This window comes from Schistocerca gregaria, chromosome 11 (assembly GCF_023897955.1).
Source record: "Schistocerca gregaria isolate iqSchGreg1 chromosome 11, iqSchGreg1.2, whole genome shotgun sequence".
NCBI classification, from domain to species: Eukaryota; Metazoa; Arthropoda; class Insecta; order Orthoptera; family Acrididae; genus Schistocerca; species Schistocerca gregaria.
Genome location: NC_064930.1, coordinates 99,720,296 through 99,738,243, shown reverse-complemented (window position 1 = coordinate 99,738,243; position 17,948 = coordinate 99,720,296). Strand labels below are relative to the sequence as shown.

Sequence of the window (17,948 nt, the reverse complement as noted above, 5' to 3'; positions counted from 1 at the left end):
GCATTCAGAGTAGCAAAAATAACCGAGTTCTAGTAGTGTTGAACCTAAACTCTCCAAACTCAAGCTAAAAGATTTGTCCTGTCAGTGTCTCATTTCTTGCACAAGTACTACAGCTCCACCTGTATTGTACGACTATAATTAAATGAATGGGATAGTTGACAATACATTTGACACCTGAATGCTTCATGTCTACCTCAAAAAGTGTGAGTTATTAAAATGTATTGAAAACCTCATAAACTGTGTATCAAAAAAGGATACCTGATTCCACTATCCTGTCGTGGGTTTTCTACTGTGTGCCCAAATCATTCCAAGGAGATCCTGGGAAGTTGCATACTAAAACGCCATGACTGACGTCTTACCCTTCTGAGAATTAGCTGCCGGAGGAAAACGTAATGTCAGAACTTAAGCCGTGGCGTGTCTCGATATTTCAATTGGCGAGAGCAATGTCTGGGAAAGGAACAGGACCGGTGGTTTTGAGTCTCAGCGTGACACACAGTTTCGATCTGTCGGCAGGATTCTCGCTTGTCCCATTATTGATATACATTAAGGTGAAGTAACTTTCTTATTGTTGTCATTATAATTGTCGTTGCTATTAGTTGTTGGCGTCTTTATCTCGAAGACTCGTCTGATGCAGCTCTCCATGTTACTCTATCCTGTGCGAGCCGCTTCATCTCCAAATAACTACTGCATTCTGTTTTCATTTAAACCTGTTTACTGTACTCATCACTTGGAGTTCCTATACAATTTTTATTCCCAACACTTTTTTCGATTTGTGAATGGACGATTCCCTGATCCCTTTGTTTAGTTATTTTGTGTCTTTTTTGTCTCTAATTCGATTCAGTACCTCCTCATTAATTGAACCCTCTATGCACCTATTCTTTAGCAGTTTGCTCTAGCACCACATTTCGATGACCTCTATTCTCTTGTTGTGGCAACTACTTATCGTCCATGTTTCACTTCCATACAAGGCTACACTACGGACAAATACCTTCATAAACGACTCCCTAACACTCACGTTTATATTAAATGTTAATAAATTCTCCTTTTCCAGAGATACTTTTCGAGCTGTAGCCAGTCTGTATATTATATCATGTCTACTTCGACTATCAACTGTTATAATGTTGCCCAAACAGGAAAACCCATCCACAGCTTTAGTGTCTTCATTTTAATCTAATTATACTTTTGAATGTGACGGGTTAACCTTTCAGCAATCTTATTACCTCGCTTAAAAAGTTATGGAGAGGTTGAGATATATTTCACTACCTAATATGACGGAGACATAACCACATCTGACAAAAAATGAAATTAAACAAATGTATTATCCTTCAATGCTTGACAGAACATCACAATAGTACCACAATGGAAACATTTTCCCGATTTCGTGCAGCTGTTACGAATTTAAGCACAACCCATCATGTTGTCACTCGATGATAGCATAAGTAGCTGAATCCCAGTTTATGTTTAAATAAATAATACTTGCAGAAGATCAGGAAAGTTTTCCTTTATCATGTTGAAATAATATTCTGTATGAATAAGGAACTGAGACTTGAAATTCGTAAATATTCGGTGAAAAGTTCATATATGCCTCTAATAGTAATACGAGTAGCATTTGAAAAGTCAGTGCAAAGTCCGAGAGATGGCACCACGGGCACGTATTGAGGTCATGTTTAGTTAGTAGCATCTTTGGAAAGAACGCACACCAAGTTTCAGCCATATTGGTCTATTTATTTGTGTTTGGCATTCGTGTGAATCAAGGAAGTTGAGTGATTGTCAAAAAATGGACGAAAAAGAAATTCGTATGGTGATTAAACATTACTTCATGAAAGGTAAAACGCATCAGGAGACTAAAGAGAAGTGTGATAAACATTACAGTGACTATGCGCCTTCGATTAGAACAGTTTATAAGTGGTTTCAAAATTTTCGGAATGGCTATATGGGCACACGTGATGCTGAACTTACTGGTCGCCCTGTGGAGGTTATGACAAGCAGTAAAGGGAACAAAAGAAAAATTCGGGGTAGGTATTAAAATCCGTGAAGAAGAAATAAAAACTTAGAGGTTTGTCGATGACATTGTAATTCTGTCAGAGACAGCAAAGGTCTTGGAAGCGCAGTTGAACGGAATGGACAGTGTCTTGAAAGGAGGATATAAGATGATCATCAACAAATGTAAAACGAGGATAATGGAATGCAGTCGAATTATGTCGGGTGATTCTGAGGGAATTAGATTAGGAAATGCGACACTTAAAGTAGTAAAGGAGTTTTACTATTGGGGGAGCAAAATAACTGATGATGGTCGAAGTTGGGAGGATATAAAATGTAGACTGGCAATGACAAGGAAAGCGTTTCTGAAGAAGAGAAGTTTAACATCGAGTATAGATTTAAGTGTCAGGAAGTCATTTCTTAAAAGTATTTGTGTGGAGTGTAGCCATGTATGGAAGTGAAACATGGACGATAAATAGTTTGGACAAGAAGAGAATAGAAACTTTCGAAATGTGGTGCTACAGAAGAATGCTAAAGATTGGATTGGTAGATCACATAACTAATGAGGAGGTACTAAATAGAATTAGGGAGAAGAGGAATTTAGAGCACAACTTGACTAGAAGAAGGGACCGGTTGCTAGGATATATTCTGAGGCATCAAGGTGTCACCATTTAGTATTGGAGGGCAGTGTCGAGGGTAAAAATCGTAGAGGGAGACCAAGAGATGAATATGTTGAGCAGATGGAGAATGGTGCAGGTTGCAGTAGATACTGGGAGATGGAGAAGCTTGCACAGGATAGGGTAGCATGGAGAGCTGCATCAAACCAGTCTCAGGACTGAAGACCACAATAACAACAACAACAACGTAGAGTGATCAAAGTTTTGAAAAGAAAATTCCAGTCGAGTGGTTTTATATATTGCGAGCTTTGTTACGACTTTAGATGATAATAAAAGACATTTGGTTATTGATCCTAACTGAGTTTTCAAACAAGTGTCGGTTTTAGGACATTTAAGTAATTTTCTCAATCTCCGTAACTGTAATAGATAAAAATCTGAAATTTTGATAGGATCCCTTCGTTAATAGCAACAGATTGTGTGCCAAGTTTGAACAAAATGGTATAATAATTACCACGCTTTATTTATATTCGTAGGGGGTTTGAATTTCCGTACCGACGGCTGGTAGCGTCATCTCTGCTGTGAGTCAGAGCGAAGAAAAAACCCAGCCATCCTGAGCCACGTTCCTATACGGCTGCATGCCTGGCTGCATCGAATGTTGTCTCGTAATAACTTGCTACGTTACAGCGCGTAACGTCGTCAGACGAGTGCCGATTTCATCCCTTCTGAAATTATCGAGGTGTCGATTTGACCGACAACCCAATGAGGCGTTTACGCTGCAGTGAAAAAGTGCATCAGCCCAGTTGTGGTTCCATGGTATACAGAGGTGTTTCTCTTACCACTGCTTGGATTCACACATCAAGGCTAATGTGAACCTGAACTAGGACGGTTATTTCAATACTCTCGGCGAGGAAGTGTCTGGCTGTCTTCTATATCTTCCTCTGGACCCTTGCATTGTACGAGGGTCACTCCAAAAGAAGTGCACATTAGTTTTGTGAAAATACGTTTTTATTCTGCACGAGTGAAAGTTTTTTTTTTTTTTTTTTTTTTTTTTTTTTTTTTTTTTTTTTTTTACAGTGTGCAGAGACACATCCTTCCCGCTTGTTTTCAAACTTAGTTCAACCTGTTCCCGTGAGAGGCGCCGTCACAGCATGTCTTCAAGATGGCTGCTACACTTGTCATTCGTCGTCATAAGCAACGTTCTGTCATAGAATTCCTGTGCCGTGAAAACGAGACTGTGGGAAACATCCACAAGAGGTTGAAAAGGTGTACGGAGATGCTGCTGTCGATCGCAGTACAGTTAGTCGGCGGGCAAGCAGGTTAAGTGACGAAAGCGGGCACCGCAGCGGCAGGCCTCGTACTGCACACACTCCAGACAATGTGCAGAGAGTTAACGAATTGGTGACCGCTGGCAGACGCGCCACAGTGAACGAATTCTCACGCTACGTTGGGATAGGGGAATGCAGTGTTTGCAGAATACTGAAAGAGTTGGCGTTAAAAAAGGTTTGTGCCAGGCGGGTTCCCAGGATGTTGACAGTGGCTCACAAAGAAACAAGAAAAACGGTATGCAGCGAACTTTTGGAACAGTACGAGAATGGTGGAGATGAATCTATTGGAAGAATTGTGGCAGGGAATGAAACGTGGCTCCATCATTTTTCACCAGAGACGAAGAGGCAATTAATGGAGTGGCATCATGCAAATTCACCCCTAGAAAAAAATTCAAAGCCACACCTTCAGCTGGAAAAGTTATGGCTACAGTTTTTTTTTCGATTCTGAAGGACTCTTGCTTGTGGAGATCGTGCCAAGTGGAACCACCATAATTTCTGGTGCATATGTGACGACGCTGAAGAGACTTCAAGCTCGACTGAGTCGTGTTCGACCACATGGGCAAAAGCAGGATGCTTTGCTGTTGCACGACATTGCACGGCCACATGTCAGTCAAAAAACCGTGGAAGCGATCACAAAACTCTGATGGACAACACTGAAACACCCGCCTTACAGTCCTGACCTGGTTCCATGTGACTGTCATCTCTTTGGGAAACTTAAAGACTCTTTGTGGAACAAGGTTTGAAGATGATGACTCTCTTGTGCACGATGCCAAACAGTGGCTCCAACGGTTTGGTCCAGAATTTTACTGTGCGGGTATACAGGCGCTGGTTCCAAGATGGCGTAAGGCAGTTGAGAGGGATAAAAATTACGTGGAGAAGTGAGAATATTGTTCCTAAAGAATGTATCTACACACTGTGAAACTTTCAAACGTGTATAAAAGATGGATTTAAAAAAAAAGTTGTGTGCATATCTTTTGGAGTGACCATCGTAGAAAGAACAGTTGTGTCCTCGTGGCTGCGAGCATACATTCCTGGCTTCACGAACGCTGTGGCACCGTACCACACCTAGACAAGCTGATCTTAGTGTCGTAGACAACGTGTGGTACTGTTTGGAACAGCAGGTGCCATCCCCACAGACTCGGACCTTATCACCCATTGCGGGGGGGTCTCAGGTGGATATTGTGTATCTGAAGAAACTTTCGGTTCTCTCTTCCTCCCTGAACTGACGCAATTTTCGAGGCTAGAGGTGGTAATATGACGACGTCATAGCGTGATACTTTAAGCAAACGCCGGCTGGAAGCTGACTGTCTCACTATAATTTAGTGATGTACGGAAACAATGGGAATCGTACAGCCAACTAGTTGCATGTCAAAAGTTTATTCGGAATCTTACCTAGGTTTCTACAGATGTAAACGTATCTTCCTCAGAAGCACTAACAGCACGTGTTAACTTATTATATGAAAAGGGAAACCAAGTCACAAGCGCCAGTAAACACTAAACATGATAAGGTATAGCCAAAAGGCTTAACAAAGAAGACGAAGTAAATATTCCTGAATTCCAATCAAGAACGACCGCGAATATGAGATACATAGAAGTAGACATCCTCAGAGTAACTAAGCAGCTTAAATCACTTAATAAAGGCAAGGCTTCCGGTCCAGATTGTATACCACTCAGGTTCCTCTCAGAGTATGCTGATAAAATAGCTCCATATTTAGCAATTATATACAACCACTCGCTCACAGGAAGATCTGTACCTAAAGACTGGAAAATTGCTCAAGTCGCACCAATACACAAAAACGGAAATATCAGTAATCCGCTGAATTACAGGCCCATATCACTAACGTCGATTTCAGAAGGGTTTTGGAACATATACCATGTTCCAACATTATGAATTACTTCGAAGGAAACGATTTATTGACACATAGTCAGCACAGATTCAGAAAATATCGTTCTTGTGAAACACTACTAGCTCTTTATACTCTTGAAGTAATGAGTGCTATCGACAGGGGATGTAAAATTGATTAAATATTTTTAGATTTCCAGAAGGGTTTCGTCACCGTTGCTTACAAGCGTCTTCTAACCAAACTGCGTGCCTACGGAGTATCACCTCAGTTGTGCGATTGGATTCGTGATTTCCTGGCAGAACGGTCACCGTTCATAGTAACAGACGGAAAGTCATCGAGTAAAACAGAAGTAATATCCGGCATTCCTCAAGGAAGTGTTATAGGCCCTCTATTGTTCCTGATCTGTATTAACGACAATCTGAGTACACGTCTCAGATTGTTTGCAGATGATGTTGTCATTTACCGTCTTGTAAAGCCATCTGATGATCAAAACGAGATGCAAAATGATTTAGATAATAGGTGAGAAAAGTGACAATTGCCCTTCAATAAAGAAGAGTTTAAAGTTATTCACATGATTACTAAAAGAAACCACCTAAATTTCGATTACGCGAAAAGTCACACAAATCTGGAGGCTGTAAATTCAACTAAGTACTTAGGGATTACAATTACAAATTGTAACGATCACATAGATAATATTGTGGGTGAAGGAAACCAAAGACTGCCAGGCACTTTAATGTGAATATTAGAGTAATCATGTAGACGTAGATGGAGTAAGAGTAAACATAGGTGAATAAACTTCTGATGTGCAACTGGTTGGCTGTACGATTCCTATGGCTTCCATAATTTTATAGCTGCTGGCTACATGCTAACGATTTCCATGACGTACGTATAGCAGATCATGATATGATGTGGAGCATTAGAACTATATTAAGGTGCAGGGTGCTGACACTTTTAAACTTATTTACAACTAACTAGTGAGGCAATACTGACCCTACGACTTATCTTAGAAGAAAGATTAAGAAAAGGCAAACCTACATTTCTAGCATTGTAGACTTAGAGAAAGCTTTTGACAAAGTTGACTGGAATACTCTCTTTCAAATTTTAAAGGTGGCAGGGGTAAAATACAGGGAGCAAAAGGCTATTTACAATTTGTACAGAAACTAGATGGCAGTTGTAACAGTCGAGGGGCATGAAAGGGAAGCAGTGGTTGGGAAGGGAGTGAGACAGGGTTGTAGCCTCTCCCTGATGTTATTCAATCTGTATATTGAGCAAGCGGTAAAGGAAACAAAAGAAAAATTCAGAGTAGATATTAAAATCCGTGGAGAAGAAATAAAAACTTTGAGGTTCGCTGATGATATTGTAATTCTATGAGAGACAGCAAAGACTTGGGAGAGCAATTGAACGGAATGGACAGTGTCTCGAGAGGAGGATAAAAGATGAACATCAATAAAAGCAAAACGAGGATAATGAAATGTAGTCAAATTAAATCGGGTGATGCTGAGGGAATTAGATTAGGAAATGAGATACTTAAAGTAGTAAAGGAATTTTGGTATTTAGGGTGCAAAATAACTGATGATGATCGAGGTAGAGAAGATATAAAACGTAGACAGGCAATGGCAAGGAAAGCGTTTCTGAAGAAGAGAAATTTGTTAACATTAAGTATAGATTTAAGTGTCAGGCAATCGTTTCTGAAAGAATTTGTATGGAGTGTAGGCATGTATGGAAGTGAAAAATGGACGGTTAATAGTTTGGAGAAGAAGAGAATAGAAGCTTTTGAAATGTGGTGCTACAGAAGAATGCTGAAGATTAGATGGGTAGATCACATAACTAATGAGGAGATATTGAACAGAATTGGGGAGAAGAGGAGTTTGTGACAGAACTTGAGTAGAAGAAGGGATCGGTTGGTAGGGCATGATCTGAGTCATCAAGGGACCACCAATTTAGTATTGAAGGGCAGCGTGGAGGGTAAAAATCGTAGAGGGAGATCAAGAGATGAATACACTAAACAGATTCAGAAGGATATAGGTTGCAGTAGGTACTGGGAGATGAAGGAGCTTGCACGGGATAGGGTAGCATGGAGAGCTGCATCAAACCAGTCTCAGGACTGAAGACCACAACAACAACATACAGCTAACAACAACATCAAGATACAGCGCTTCGGTTGTAGTCTCTAATGACAGTGCACTCTTATTGACTTTTAATAACATGGTTGAAAAACAGGTACATAAATTCAGTTTCAGTAAGGCAATCAGTCTCGATATCAAAATGCTTTGTTGAGGGTTATCGATTTCAATCTTTGATTGTCATCATCAGATCATTGACTGTCTCCTGTAGCGCTATGCGGAGACAGCGAACGGAGCAGCATGTATGCTGGAAGGAACATTCATCGACTGTTCGCTGGGCACCGTCAAAGTGAGAAGCGGCGGCGCCTCCTTGGGTCTGAGCAATGTGCGCAGATGATTAGTCTCGGTAAATACCCTGAAGGTGCAAAGAAACTGGTACACCTGCCCAATATCGTATGGGGCCCCCTGAGCACGCAGAAGTGCCGCAACACGACGTGGCAGGGACACGACAAATGTCTCAAGCAGTGCTGGATGAAACTGACAGCATGAATCCTGCAGCGCTGTCCAAAAGAGTACGGGGGGGGGGGGGGGGGGGGGTGGAGATCTCATCTGTACAGCATGTTGTAAGGCATCTACATCTACATACATACTCCGCAATCCACCATACGGTGCGTGGCGGAGGGTACCTCGTACCACAACTAGCATCTTCTCTCCCTGTTCCACTCCCAAACAGAACGAGCGAAAAATGACTGCCTATATGCCTCTGTACGAGCCCTAATCTCTCTTATGTCATCTTTGAGGTCTTTCCGCGAAATATAAGCTGGCGGCAGTAAAATTGTACTGCAGTCAGCCTCAAATGCTGGTTCTCTAAATATTTTCAGTAGCGATTCACGAAGAGAACGCGTTCTTTCTTCCAGGGACTCCCACCCGAGTTCCTGAAGCATTTCTGTAACACTTGCTTGATGATCAAACCTACCAGTAACAAATCTAGCAGCCCGCTTCTGAATTGCTTCTATGTCCTCCCTCAATCCGACCTGATAGGGATCCCAAACGCTCGAGCAGTACTCGAGAATAGGTCGTATTAGTGTTTTATAAGCGGTCTCCTTTACAGATGAACCACATCTTCCCAAAATTCTACCAATGAACCGAAGACGACTATCCGCCTTCCCCACAACTGCCATTACATGCTTGTCCAACTTCATATCGCTCTGCATTGTTACGCCCAAATATTTAACCGACGTGACTGTGTCAAGCGCTACAGTACTGATGGAGTATTCAAACATTACAGTTAGCTGCCATTCTTTACACCAATCAAAAATCCTGTCCAAGTCATCTTGTATCCTCCTACAGTCACTCAATGACGACACCTTCCCACATAATCAGCAAACAGCCGCACATTGCTATCCACCCCATCCAAAAGATCATTTATGTAGATAGAAAACAACAGCGGACCTACCACACTTTCCTTGGGCACTCCAGATGATACCCTCACCTCCGACTCAACATCGAGGACAACGTACTGGGTTATGTTACTTAAGAAGTCTTCGAGCCACTCAGATATTGGGAAGCAATCTCATATGCTCGTACCTTAGTTAGGAGTCTGCAGTGGGGCACCGAGCAAACGCTTTCTGGAAGTCAAGGAATATAGCACCCATCCGATACCATTCATCCACCGTTCACAAGGTATCATGTGAAAAAAGGGCGAGTTGCGTTTCGCAGGAGCGAGTTCTAAAGCCTTGCTGATACAGGGGCAGCATCCGAGATATGCTCAATGACGTTCACGCCTGGGGGAGTATGGTGGCCAGCGGAAGTGTATAAACTTAGAAGAGTGTTCGTGGAGCCTCTCCGTAGCGATTATGGACTTGTGGGGTGTCGCATTGTCCTGCTGGAATTGCCCAAGTTCGTCGGAATGCACAATGGACATGAGTGGATGCAGGTGATGCCACAGGATGCTTAGGTATGTGCCACCTGAGTCGTATCTGAACGTGTCAGGGGTCCCATACCACTCCAACTGCTCATACTCCACACCATTACAGAGGCCCGAGTACCCCGGCTGTAATGCAGGATCCATGTATTCAAGACGTTCTCTCCATACCCATAAAAGTCCATCTCCTCGATACAGTTTGAAACGAGACTCGTCCGACTAGGCAACATGTTTCCAGTCATTAAGAGTCCAGTGCCAGTGTTAAGAGACCCAGGCTAGGTCCGGAACCGCGCGACCGCTACGGTCGCAGGTTCGAATCTTGACTCGGGCATGGGTGTGTGATGTGTGTGATGCCTTTAGGTTAGTTAGGTTTATGTAGTTCTAAGTTCTGGGGACTGATGACCTCAGATGTGAAGTCCCATAGTGCTCAGAGCCATTTGACCCAGGTTAGGTGTAAGTCTTTGTGCTATGCAGTCATCAAGGGTACACAGATTGGCCTTTGGCTCCGAAAGCCCACGCTGATGATGTTTCGTTGGATCGTTGGCATACTGACACTTGAAATTTGCAGAGAGGTTGTACTTCTATCAAGATGTACGAATCTCTTCAGTCGTCGTTGGTCACATTCTTGCAGTATTTTTTTCGGTTGCAGCGATGTCGGAGATTTGTTGTTTTACTGGATACCTGATATTCACAGTACACTCGTGAAGTGGTCGTACGGGGAAATCCCCACTTCATCGCCATCTCGGACATGTTGTGTGCCATCGGTCGTGGGCTGACTATCGCGACTTTCAAACTCACTTATGAGCCATAGTTGTGTCCGGCTCTTCGAAAAGCGCGCCAGGCGATGTGCTTTCGCTTCGCGTCCAGTGTTTGCGGTAGCGCCATCGGTTTGGCTCGCTGTTTGCATCGCTACCGCCCTCAGGCGGGAGGTGGAGCAAGTGTACGGTCGCGTGACGATCGAGGAGGACGTACTGGTCTGTGACGGAGAGAGGTGGTGACGCGAGCGGGGCCCTGCTGTTGGGGGTCGTCAACTGCTTTGGCCGACCTCTTGGCTGTCAGGGGGTACGTCTGTCTCACCCGCATGTACGTGGCTTACGAAGCTTAGAAGCCGTGGTGCAGGAGGTCAGTGCGTGGAACCGTATGTCTTCTTATCGGCCATTGCAACCACTGGCAGCGGTTGGCTCTGACGAGCATTTGGAAGTGCCACGTGTTCCCAGTGCTGTGGTCGAATGTGAGAAGTTGAGTACTGTTTTTATGTAACACGGTTATATACACTCCTGGAAATTGAAATAAGAACACCGTGAATTCATTGTCCCAGGAAGGGGAAACTTTATTGACACATTCCTGGGGTCACATGATCACACTGACAGAACCACAGGCACATAGACACAGGCAACAGAGCATGCACAATGTTGGCACTAGTACAGTGTATATCCACCTTTCGCAGCAATGCAGGCTGCTATTCTCCCATGGAGACGATCGTAGAGATACTGGTTGTAGTCCTGTGGAACGGCTTGCCATGCCATTTCCACCTGGCGCCTCAGTTGGACCAGCGTTCGTGCTGGACGTGCAGACCGCGTGAGACGACGCTTCATCCAGTCCCAAACATGTTCAATGGGGGACAGATCCGGAGATCTTGCTGGCCATGGTAGTTGGCTTACACCTTCTAGAGCACGTTGGGTGGCACGGGATACATGTGGACGTGCATTGTCCTGTTGGAACAGCAAGTTTCCTTGTCGGTCTAGGAATGGTAGAACGATGGGTTCGATGACGGTTGGGATGTACCGTGCACTATTCAGTGTCCCTCTCGACGATCACCAGAGGTGTACGGCCAGTGTAGGAGATCGCTTCCCACACCATGATGTCGGGTGTTGGCCCTGTGTGCCTCGGTCGTATGCAGTCCTGATTGTGGCGCTCACCTGCACGGCGCCAAACACGCATACGACCACCATTGGCACCAAGGCAGAAGCGACTCTCATCGCTGAAGACGACACGTCTCCATTCGTCCATCCATTCACGCCTGTCGCGACACCACTGGAGGCGGGCTGCACGATGTTGGGGCGTGAGCGGAAGACGGCCTAACGGTGTGCGGGACCGTAGCCCAGCTTCATGGAGACGGTTGCGAATGGTCCTCGCCGATACCCCAGGAGCAACAGCGTCCCTAATTTGCTGGGATGTGGCGGTGCGGTCCCCTGCGGCACTGCGTATGAACCTACGCTCTTGGCGTGCATCCGTGCGTCGCTGCGGTCCGGTCCCAGGTCGACGGGCACGTGCACCTTCCGCCGACCACTGGCGACAACATCGATGTACTGTGGAGACCTCACGCCCCACGTGTTGAGCAATTCGGCGGTACGTCCACCCGGCCTCCCGCATGCCCACTATACGCCCTCGCTCAAAGTCCGTCAACTGCACATACGGTTCACGTCCACGCTGTCGCGGCATGCTACCAGTGTTAAAGACTGCGATGGAGCTCCGTATGCCACGGCAAACTGGCTGACACTGACGGCGGCGGTGCACAAATGCTGCGCAGCTAGCGCCATTCGACGACCAACACCGCGGTTCCTGGTGTGTCCGCTGTGCCGTGCGTGTGATCATTGCTTGTACAGCCCTCTCACAGTGTCCGGAGCAGGTATGGTGTGTCTGACACACCGGTGTCAATGTGTTCTTTTTTCCATTTCCAGGAGTGTATATAAAGGGATTTTCAAGTTCTAGTGAAGTGTACGAGTTTCTTCACCAGTCGTTTTGTTGGTGTCCTCCCACTTCCCACGATAGTTTTTCTTTGCCTGTCCGTGGGAACGTAATTGCTTCTTCGTCGGGCCGTTTCATTCACACCTTGAATGGGTGATTTGGGGTCGGTGTCGCATGGCTCTGTGGTTCGGCGTCTGTGTAGGCACTGCCCTTAAAGCTACATATTCTGGTTTTGGGAATTTCGGGGAGGTGGTGGCTTGTAATGCAAGTTTTGGGGCTGATCTGTTGTGACCCTGTAGACCACCAGTAACTGTTCTGATTATTGTGATTTGGGCCCCTTTACACGTGTCACTCCCTCACCGAGCTAAGGGAACTGCCTTTAATGTGAAGGTTCGTGTGCTGGCTTACTCACATTTGTCTTGTAACAACGGACAGGTGTAATATAAGTTATTTAACCAGCAAGAGACAACTGTTGTAGCTTTAGTGGAGACTAGGTACTTAAAGGTGTTTTTTTTAAGGAATTGTTCACTTACAGATATAACAAGTTTAAAATCTTACTATTGGGAAGTTGCTAAGATCATACCTGAAATCTCCTTTTCATAAAGAAAATTTGTCAGCTATTCGATATTATTTTTGAAATTGTTTTTCTTTTAAATGCCAGATTTAAATTTTTTTAATGAGAAAGCCTTTTAATATAAAAAGATAACCTAAGCACTGTGTGTTACTTCACCAGCACCTCCTGGCCCCTACTTCCACGATAACGTTTTTGGAATAAAATGTGTACTTGAGTAGTTGTTTGTGAACCGCCCTGATCGACGGTTCAACTTGATTCTTGATAACTTGCTGTTGAAACAACAGTAACCAATTTAACAACAGCACGAGAAACTTGTTGTGTTACGCAGACGTTGCCGACCACAGCGCCGTATTCTAGCTGTTTACATATCTCTGTATTTCAATACCCATGCCTATAGCAGTTCCTTTGCAGCTTCACTTTAGGAAAAATACACTACTAGGCATTGAAATTGCTATACCACGAAGATGACGTGTTACAGACGGGAAATTTAACCGACTGGAAGAAGATGCAAGTGATTAGCTGTTCAGAGCATTCACACAAGGTTGGCGTCGGTGGCGACACCTACAACGTACTGACATGAGGAAAATTTCCAACCGATTTCTCATACACAAACAGCAGTTACCGGCGTTGCCTGGTGAAACGTTGTTGTGATGTCTCGTGTAAGGAGGAGAAATGCGTACCATCACCTTTCCGACTTTGATAAAGGTGGAAGTGTAGCCTCCCGCGATCGCAGTTTATCGTATCGCGACACGGCTGCTCGCGTTGGTCGAGATCCAATGACTGTTAGCAGAATATGGAATCGGTGGGTTCAGGAGGGTAATACGGAACGCCGTGCTGGATCCCAACGGCCTCTTATCACTAGCAGTCAAGATGACAGGCATCTTATCCACATGGCTATAACGGATCGTGCAACCACATCTCGATCCCTGAGTCAGCAGATGGGGACGTTTGCAAGACAACAACCATCTGCACGAACAGTTCGAAGACGTTTGCAGCAGTACGGACTACCAGCTTGGAGACAGTGGCTGCAGTTACCGTTGATGCTGCGTCACAGACAGGAGCACCTGGGATGGTGTACACGACGACGATCCTGGGTGCAAACCGTAATTTTTTTCGGATGAATCCACGTTCTGTTTACAGCTTCATGATGGTCGCATCCGTGTATGGTGACATTGCGTTGAACGCACATTGGAAGTGTGTATTCGTAATCACCATACTGGTGTATCGCCCGGCGTGATGGTATGGGGTTCCATCTGTTATACGTGTCGGTCTCCTCTTGTTCGCAATGACGACACTTTGAACAGTGGACGTTACATTTAGGATGTGCTATGACCCGTGGCTCAACCGTTTATTCGATCCCCGTGAAACTATTCATTTCAGCAGGATAATGCACGACCGCATGTTGCAGATCCTGTACGGGCCGTTCTGGATACAGAAAGTGTTCGACTGCTGCCCTGGTTAGCACATTCCCCAAATCTCTCACCATTTTAAAACGTCTGGTCAATGGTGGCCAGTCACTAGTCTTGATGAACTGTGGTATGGAGTTGAAGCTGCATGGGCAGCTGTACCTGTCCACGCCGTCCGAGCTCTGTTTTACTCAATGCCCAAGAGTATTAAGGCCGTTATTACGGCAAGAGGTGGTTGTTGAGGGTACTGATTTCTCAGGATCTATGCACCCAAATTGCGCGAAAATGTCAGTTCTAATACAATATACACTCCTGGAAATGGAAAAAAGAACACATTGACACCGGTGTGTTAGACCCACCATACTTGCTCTGGACACTGCGAGAGGGCTGTACAAGCAATGATCACACGCACGGCACAGCGGACACACCTGGAACCGCGGTGTTGGCCGTCGAATGGCGCTAGCTGCGCAGCATTTGTGCACCGCCGCCGTCAGTGTCAGCCAGTTTGCCGTGGCATACGGAGCTCCATCGCAGTCTTTAACACTGGTAGCATGCCGCGACAGCGTGGACGTGAACCGTATGTGCAGTTGACGGACTTTGAGCGAGGGCGTATAGTGGGCATGCGGGAGGCCGGGTGGACGTACCGCCGAATTGCTCAACACGTGGGGCGTGAGGTCTCCACAGTACATCGATGTTGTCGCCAGTGGTCGGCGGAAGGTGCACGTGCCCGTCGACCTGGGACCGGACCGCAGCGACGCACGGATGCACGCCAAGACCGTAGGATCCTACGCAGTGCCGTAGGGGACCGCACCGCCACTTCCCAGCAAATTAGGGACACTGTTGCTCCTGGGGTATCGGCGAGGACCATTCGCAACCGTCTCCAAGACGCTGGGCTACGGTCCTGCACACCGTTAGGCCGTCTTCCGCTCACGCCCCAACATCGTGCAGCCCGCCTCCAGTGGTGTCGCGGCAGGCGTGAATGGTGGGACGAATGGAGACGTGTCGTCTTCAGCCATGAGAGTCGCTTCTGCCTTGGTGCCAATGATGGTCGTATGCGTGTTTGGCGCCGTGCAGGTGAGCGCCACAATCAGGAGTGCATATGACCGAGGCACACAGGGCCAACACCCGGCATCATGGTGTGGGGAGCGATCTCCTACACTGGCCGTACACCTCTGGTGATCGTCGAGGGGACACTGAATAGTGCACGGTACATCCAAACCGTCATCGAACCCATCGTTCTACCATTCCTAGACCGGCAAGGGAACTTGCTGTTCCAACAGGACAATGAACGTCCGCATGTATCCCGTGCCACCCAACGTGCTGTAGAAGTTGTAAGTCAACTACCCTGGCCAGCAAGATCTGCGGATCTGTCCCCCATTGAGTATGTTTGGGACTGGATGAAGCGTCGCCTCACGCGGTCTGCACATCCAGCACGAACGCTGGTCCAACTGAGGCGCCAGGTGGAAATGGCATGGCAAGCCGTTCCACAGGACTACATCCAGCATCTCTACGATCGTCTCCATGGGAGAATAGCAGCCTGCATTGCTGCGAAAGGTGTATATACACTGTACTAGTGCCGAAATTGTGCATGCTCTGTTGCCTGTGTCTATTTGCCTGTGGTTCTGTCAGTGTGATCATGTGATGTATCTGACCCCAGGAATGTGTCAATAAAGTTTCCCCTTCCTGGGACAATGAATTCACGGTGTTCTTATTTCAATTTCCAGGAGTGTATTTGTCCAATGAATACCCGTTTATCATGTGCATTTCTTCTTGGTGTAGCAATTTTATTGGCCAGTAGTGCACGTGATAGCATACAGAAAAAAAATTTGAGGACAAGGGAAGTTGAGTGGTTGCACGGTTAACAGTTATGGCTACGAGTGGCGCACATACCTCAGTACAGAGCTCGAGTCGATACAATCGGCAGCGATCCGGCAGTAGAGCTCCTTGCGGAATTTGAGGAACTCAAAATACGAGAGGCGGTGGAGCCCCTCCAGGGCGCCGACGCAGCCCTCTCGCTGCCCCCCTCCTGCAGGCGGCTGCAGGGGTCCGTAGGTCGGGAAGCTGGCTGCCTGGCGCGCCACAGCTGACAACGCGACCGACGGCGGATTCAGGGTCCCGCACGTTCCGATCACCAAGTAGCGTCCTGAAAAAAAAAGCTGTTCGGTCACCACGAGGTGTAACGCACATTGTCGCGAGCGAATCGTCAACATTTCAGCTGACTGTCAGGCAAGCGGGGAGAGCAGCGCCAACAGTACTCTGCCCTGCGACAGCACCGGACACGATGTCGTCCCTTCTGATGAGCCCTCATTGTGATCGTGCAATGTGTGGGGTGTTACACTGCCCTGCTGGCATTACGCAAGTCCGCCGCAATGCGCAATGGACATGAATGGCTGCAGGTGATCAGAACGGATGCTTACATATGTATCACCTGTCATAGTCGTATCTAGACGTATTACAGCTCCCGTATTACTCCAACTGGGCATGCCCCACATCGTTGCGGACCCTCCACCAGCTTGAACAGTTGTTGTTGTTGCGGTCTTCAGTCCTGAGACTGGTTTCACGCTACTCTCCATGCTACTCTATCCTGTGCAAGCTTCTTCATCTCCCAGTGCGCACTGCAGCCTACATCCTTCTGAATCTGCTAAGTGTATTCACCTCTTGGTCTCCCTCTACGATTTTTACCCTCCACGCTGCCCTCCAACACTAAACTGGTGATCCCTTGACGCCTCAGAACGTGTCCTACCAACCGACCGCTTCTTCTAGTCAAGTTGTGCCACAAACTCCTCTTCTCTACAATCCTATTCAATACCTCCTCATTAGTTATGTGATCTACCCATCTAATCTCCAGCATTCTTTTGTAGCACCACATTTCGAAAGCTTCTATTCTCTTCTTGTCTAAACTATTTATCGACCATCTTTCACTTCCATACATGGCTACACTCCATACAAATACTTTCAGAAACAACTTCCTGACACTTAAATCTATACTCGATGTTAACAAATTTCTCTTCTTCAGAAACGCTTTCCTTGCCATTGCCAGTCTACATTTTATATCCTCTCTACTTCGACGATCATCAGTTATTTTGCTTCCCAAATAGCAAAACTACTACTTTAAGTTTCTCATTTCCTAATCTAATTCCCTCAGTATCACCCGACTTAATTCGACTACATTCCATTATCCTCGTTTCGCTTCTGTTGATGTCCATCTTATACCCTCTTTTCAAGACACTGTCCATTCCATTCAACTGCTCTTCCAAGTCCTTTGCTGTCTCTGGCAGAATTACAATGTCATCGGCGAACCTCAAAATTTTTATTTCGTCACCATAGATTTTAATACCTACTCCGAATTTTTCTTTCCTTTCCTTTACTGCTTGCTCAATATACAGACCGAATAACATTGGGAGAGGCTACGACGCTGCCTCACTCCCTTCCCAACCACTGCTTCCCTTTCATGCCCCTCGACTCTCATAACTGCCATCTGGTTTCTGTACAAATTATAAATAGCCTTTCGCTTCTTGTATTTTACC

General features: G+C 45.9%; 1 protein-coding gene across 1 annotated transcript in view; it reads right to left on the bottom strand.

Annotated features, from left to right (window-relative positions):
• The window catches only part of LOC126295047 (hornerin-like), a 156,107-nt gene that overhangs the window by 115,218 nt on the left and 22,941 nt on the right, over window positions 1-17,948 (bottom strand). Inside the window, exon 2 of the mRNA XM_049987296.1 lies at window positions 16,312-16,564. Within this exon, the coding sequence (XP_049843253.1) occupies window positions 16,312-16,564 (253 nt within the window). The remainder of the gene's footprint in view (window positions 1-16,311; window positions 16,565-17,948) is intronic.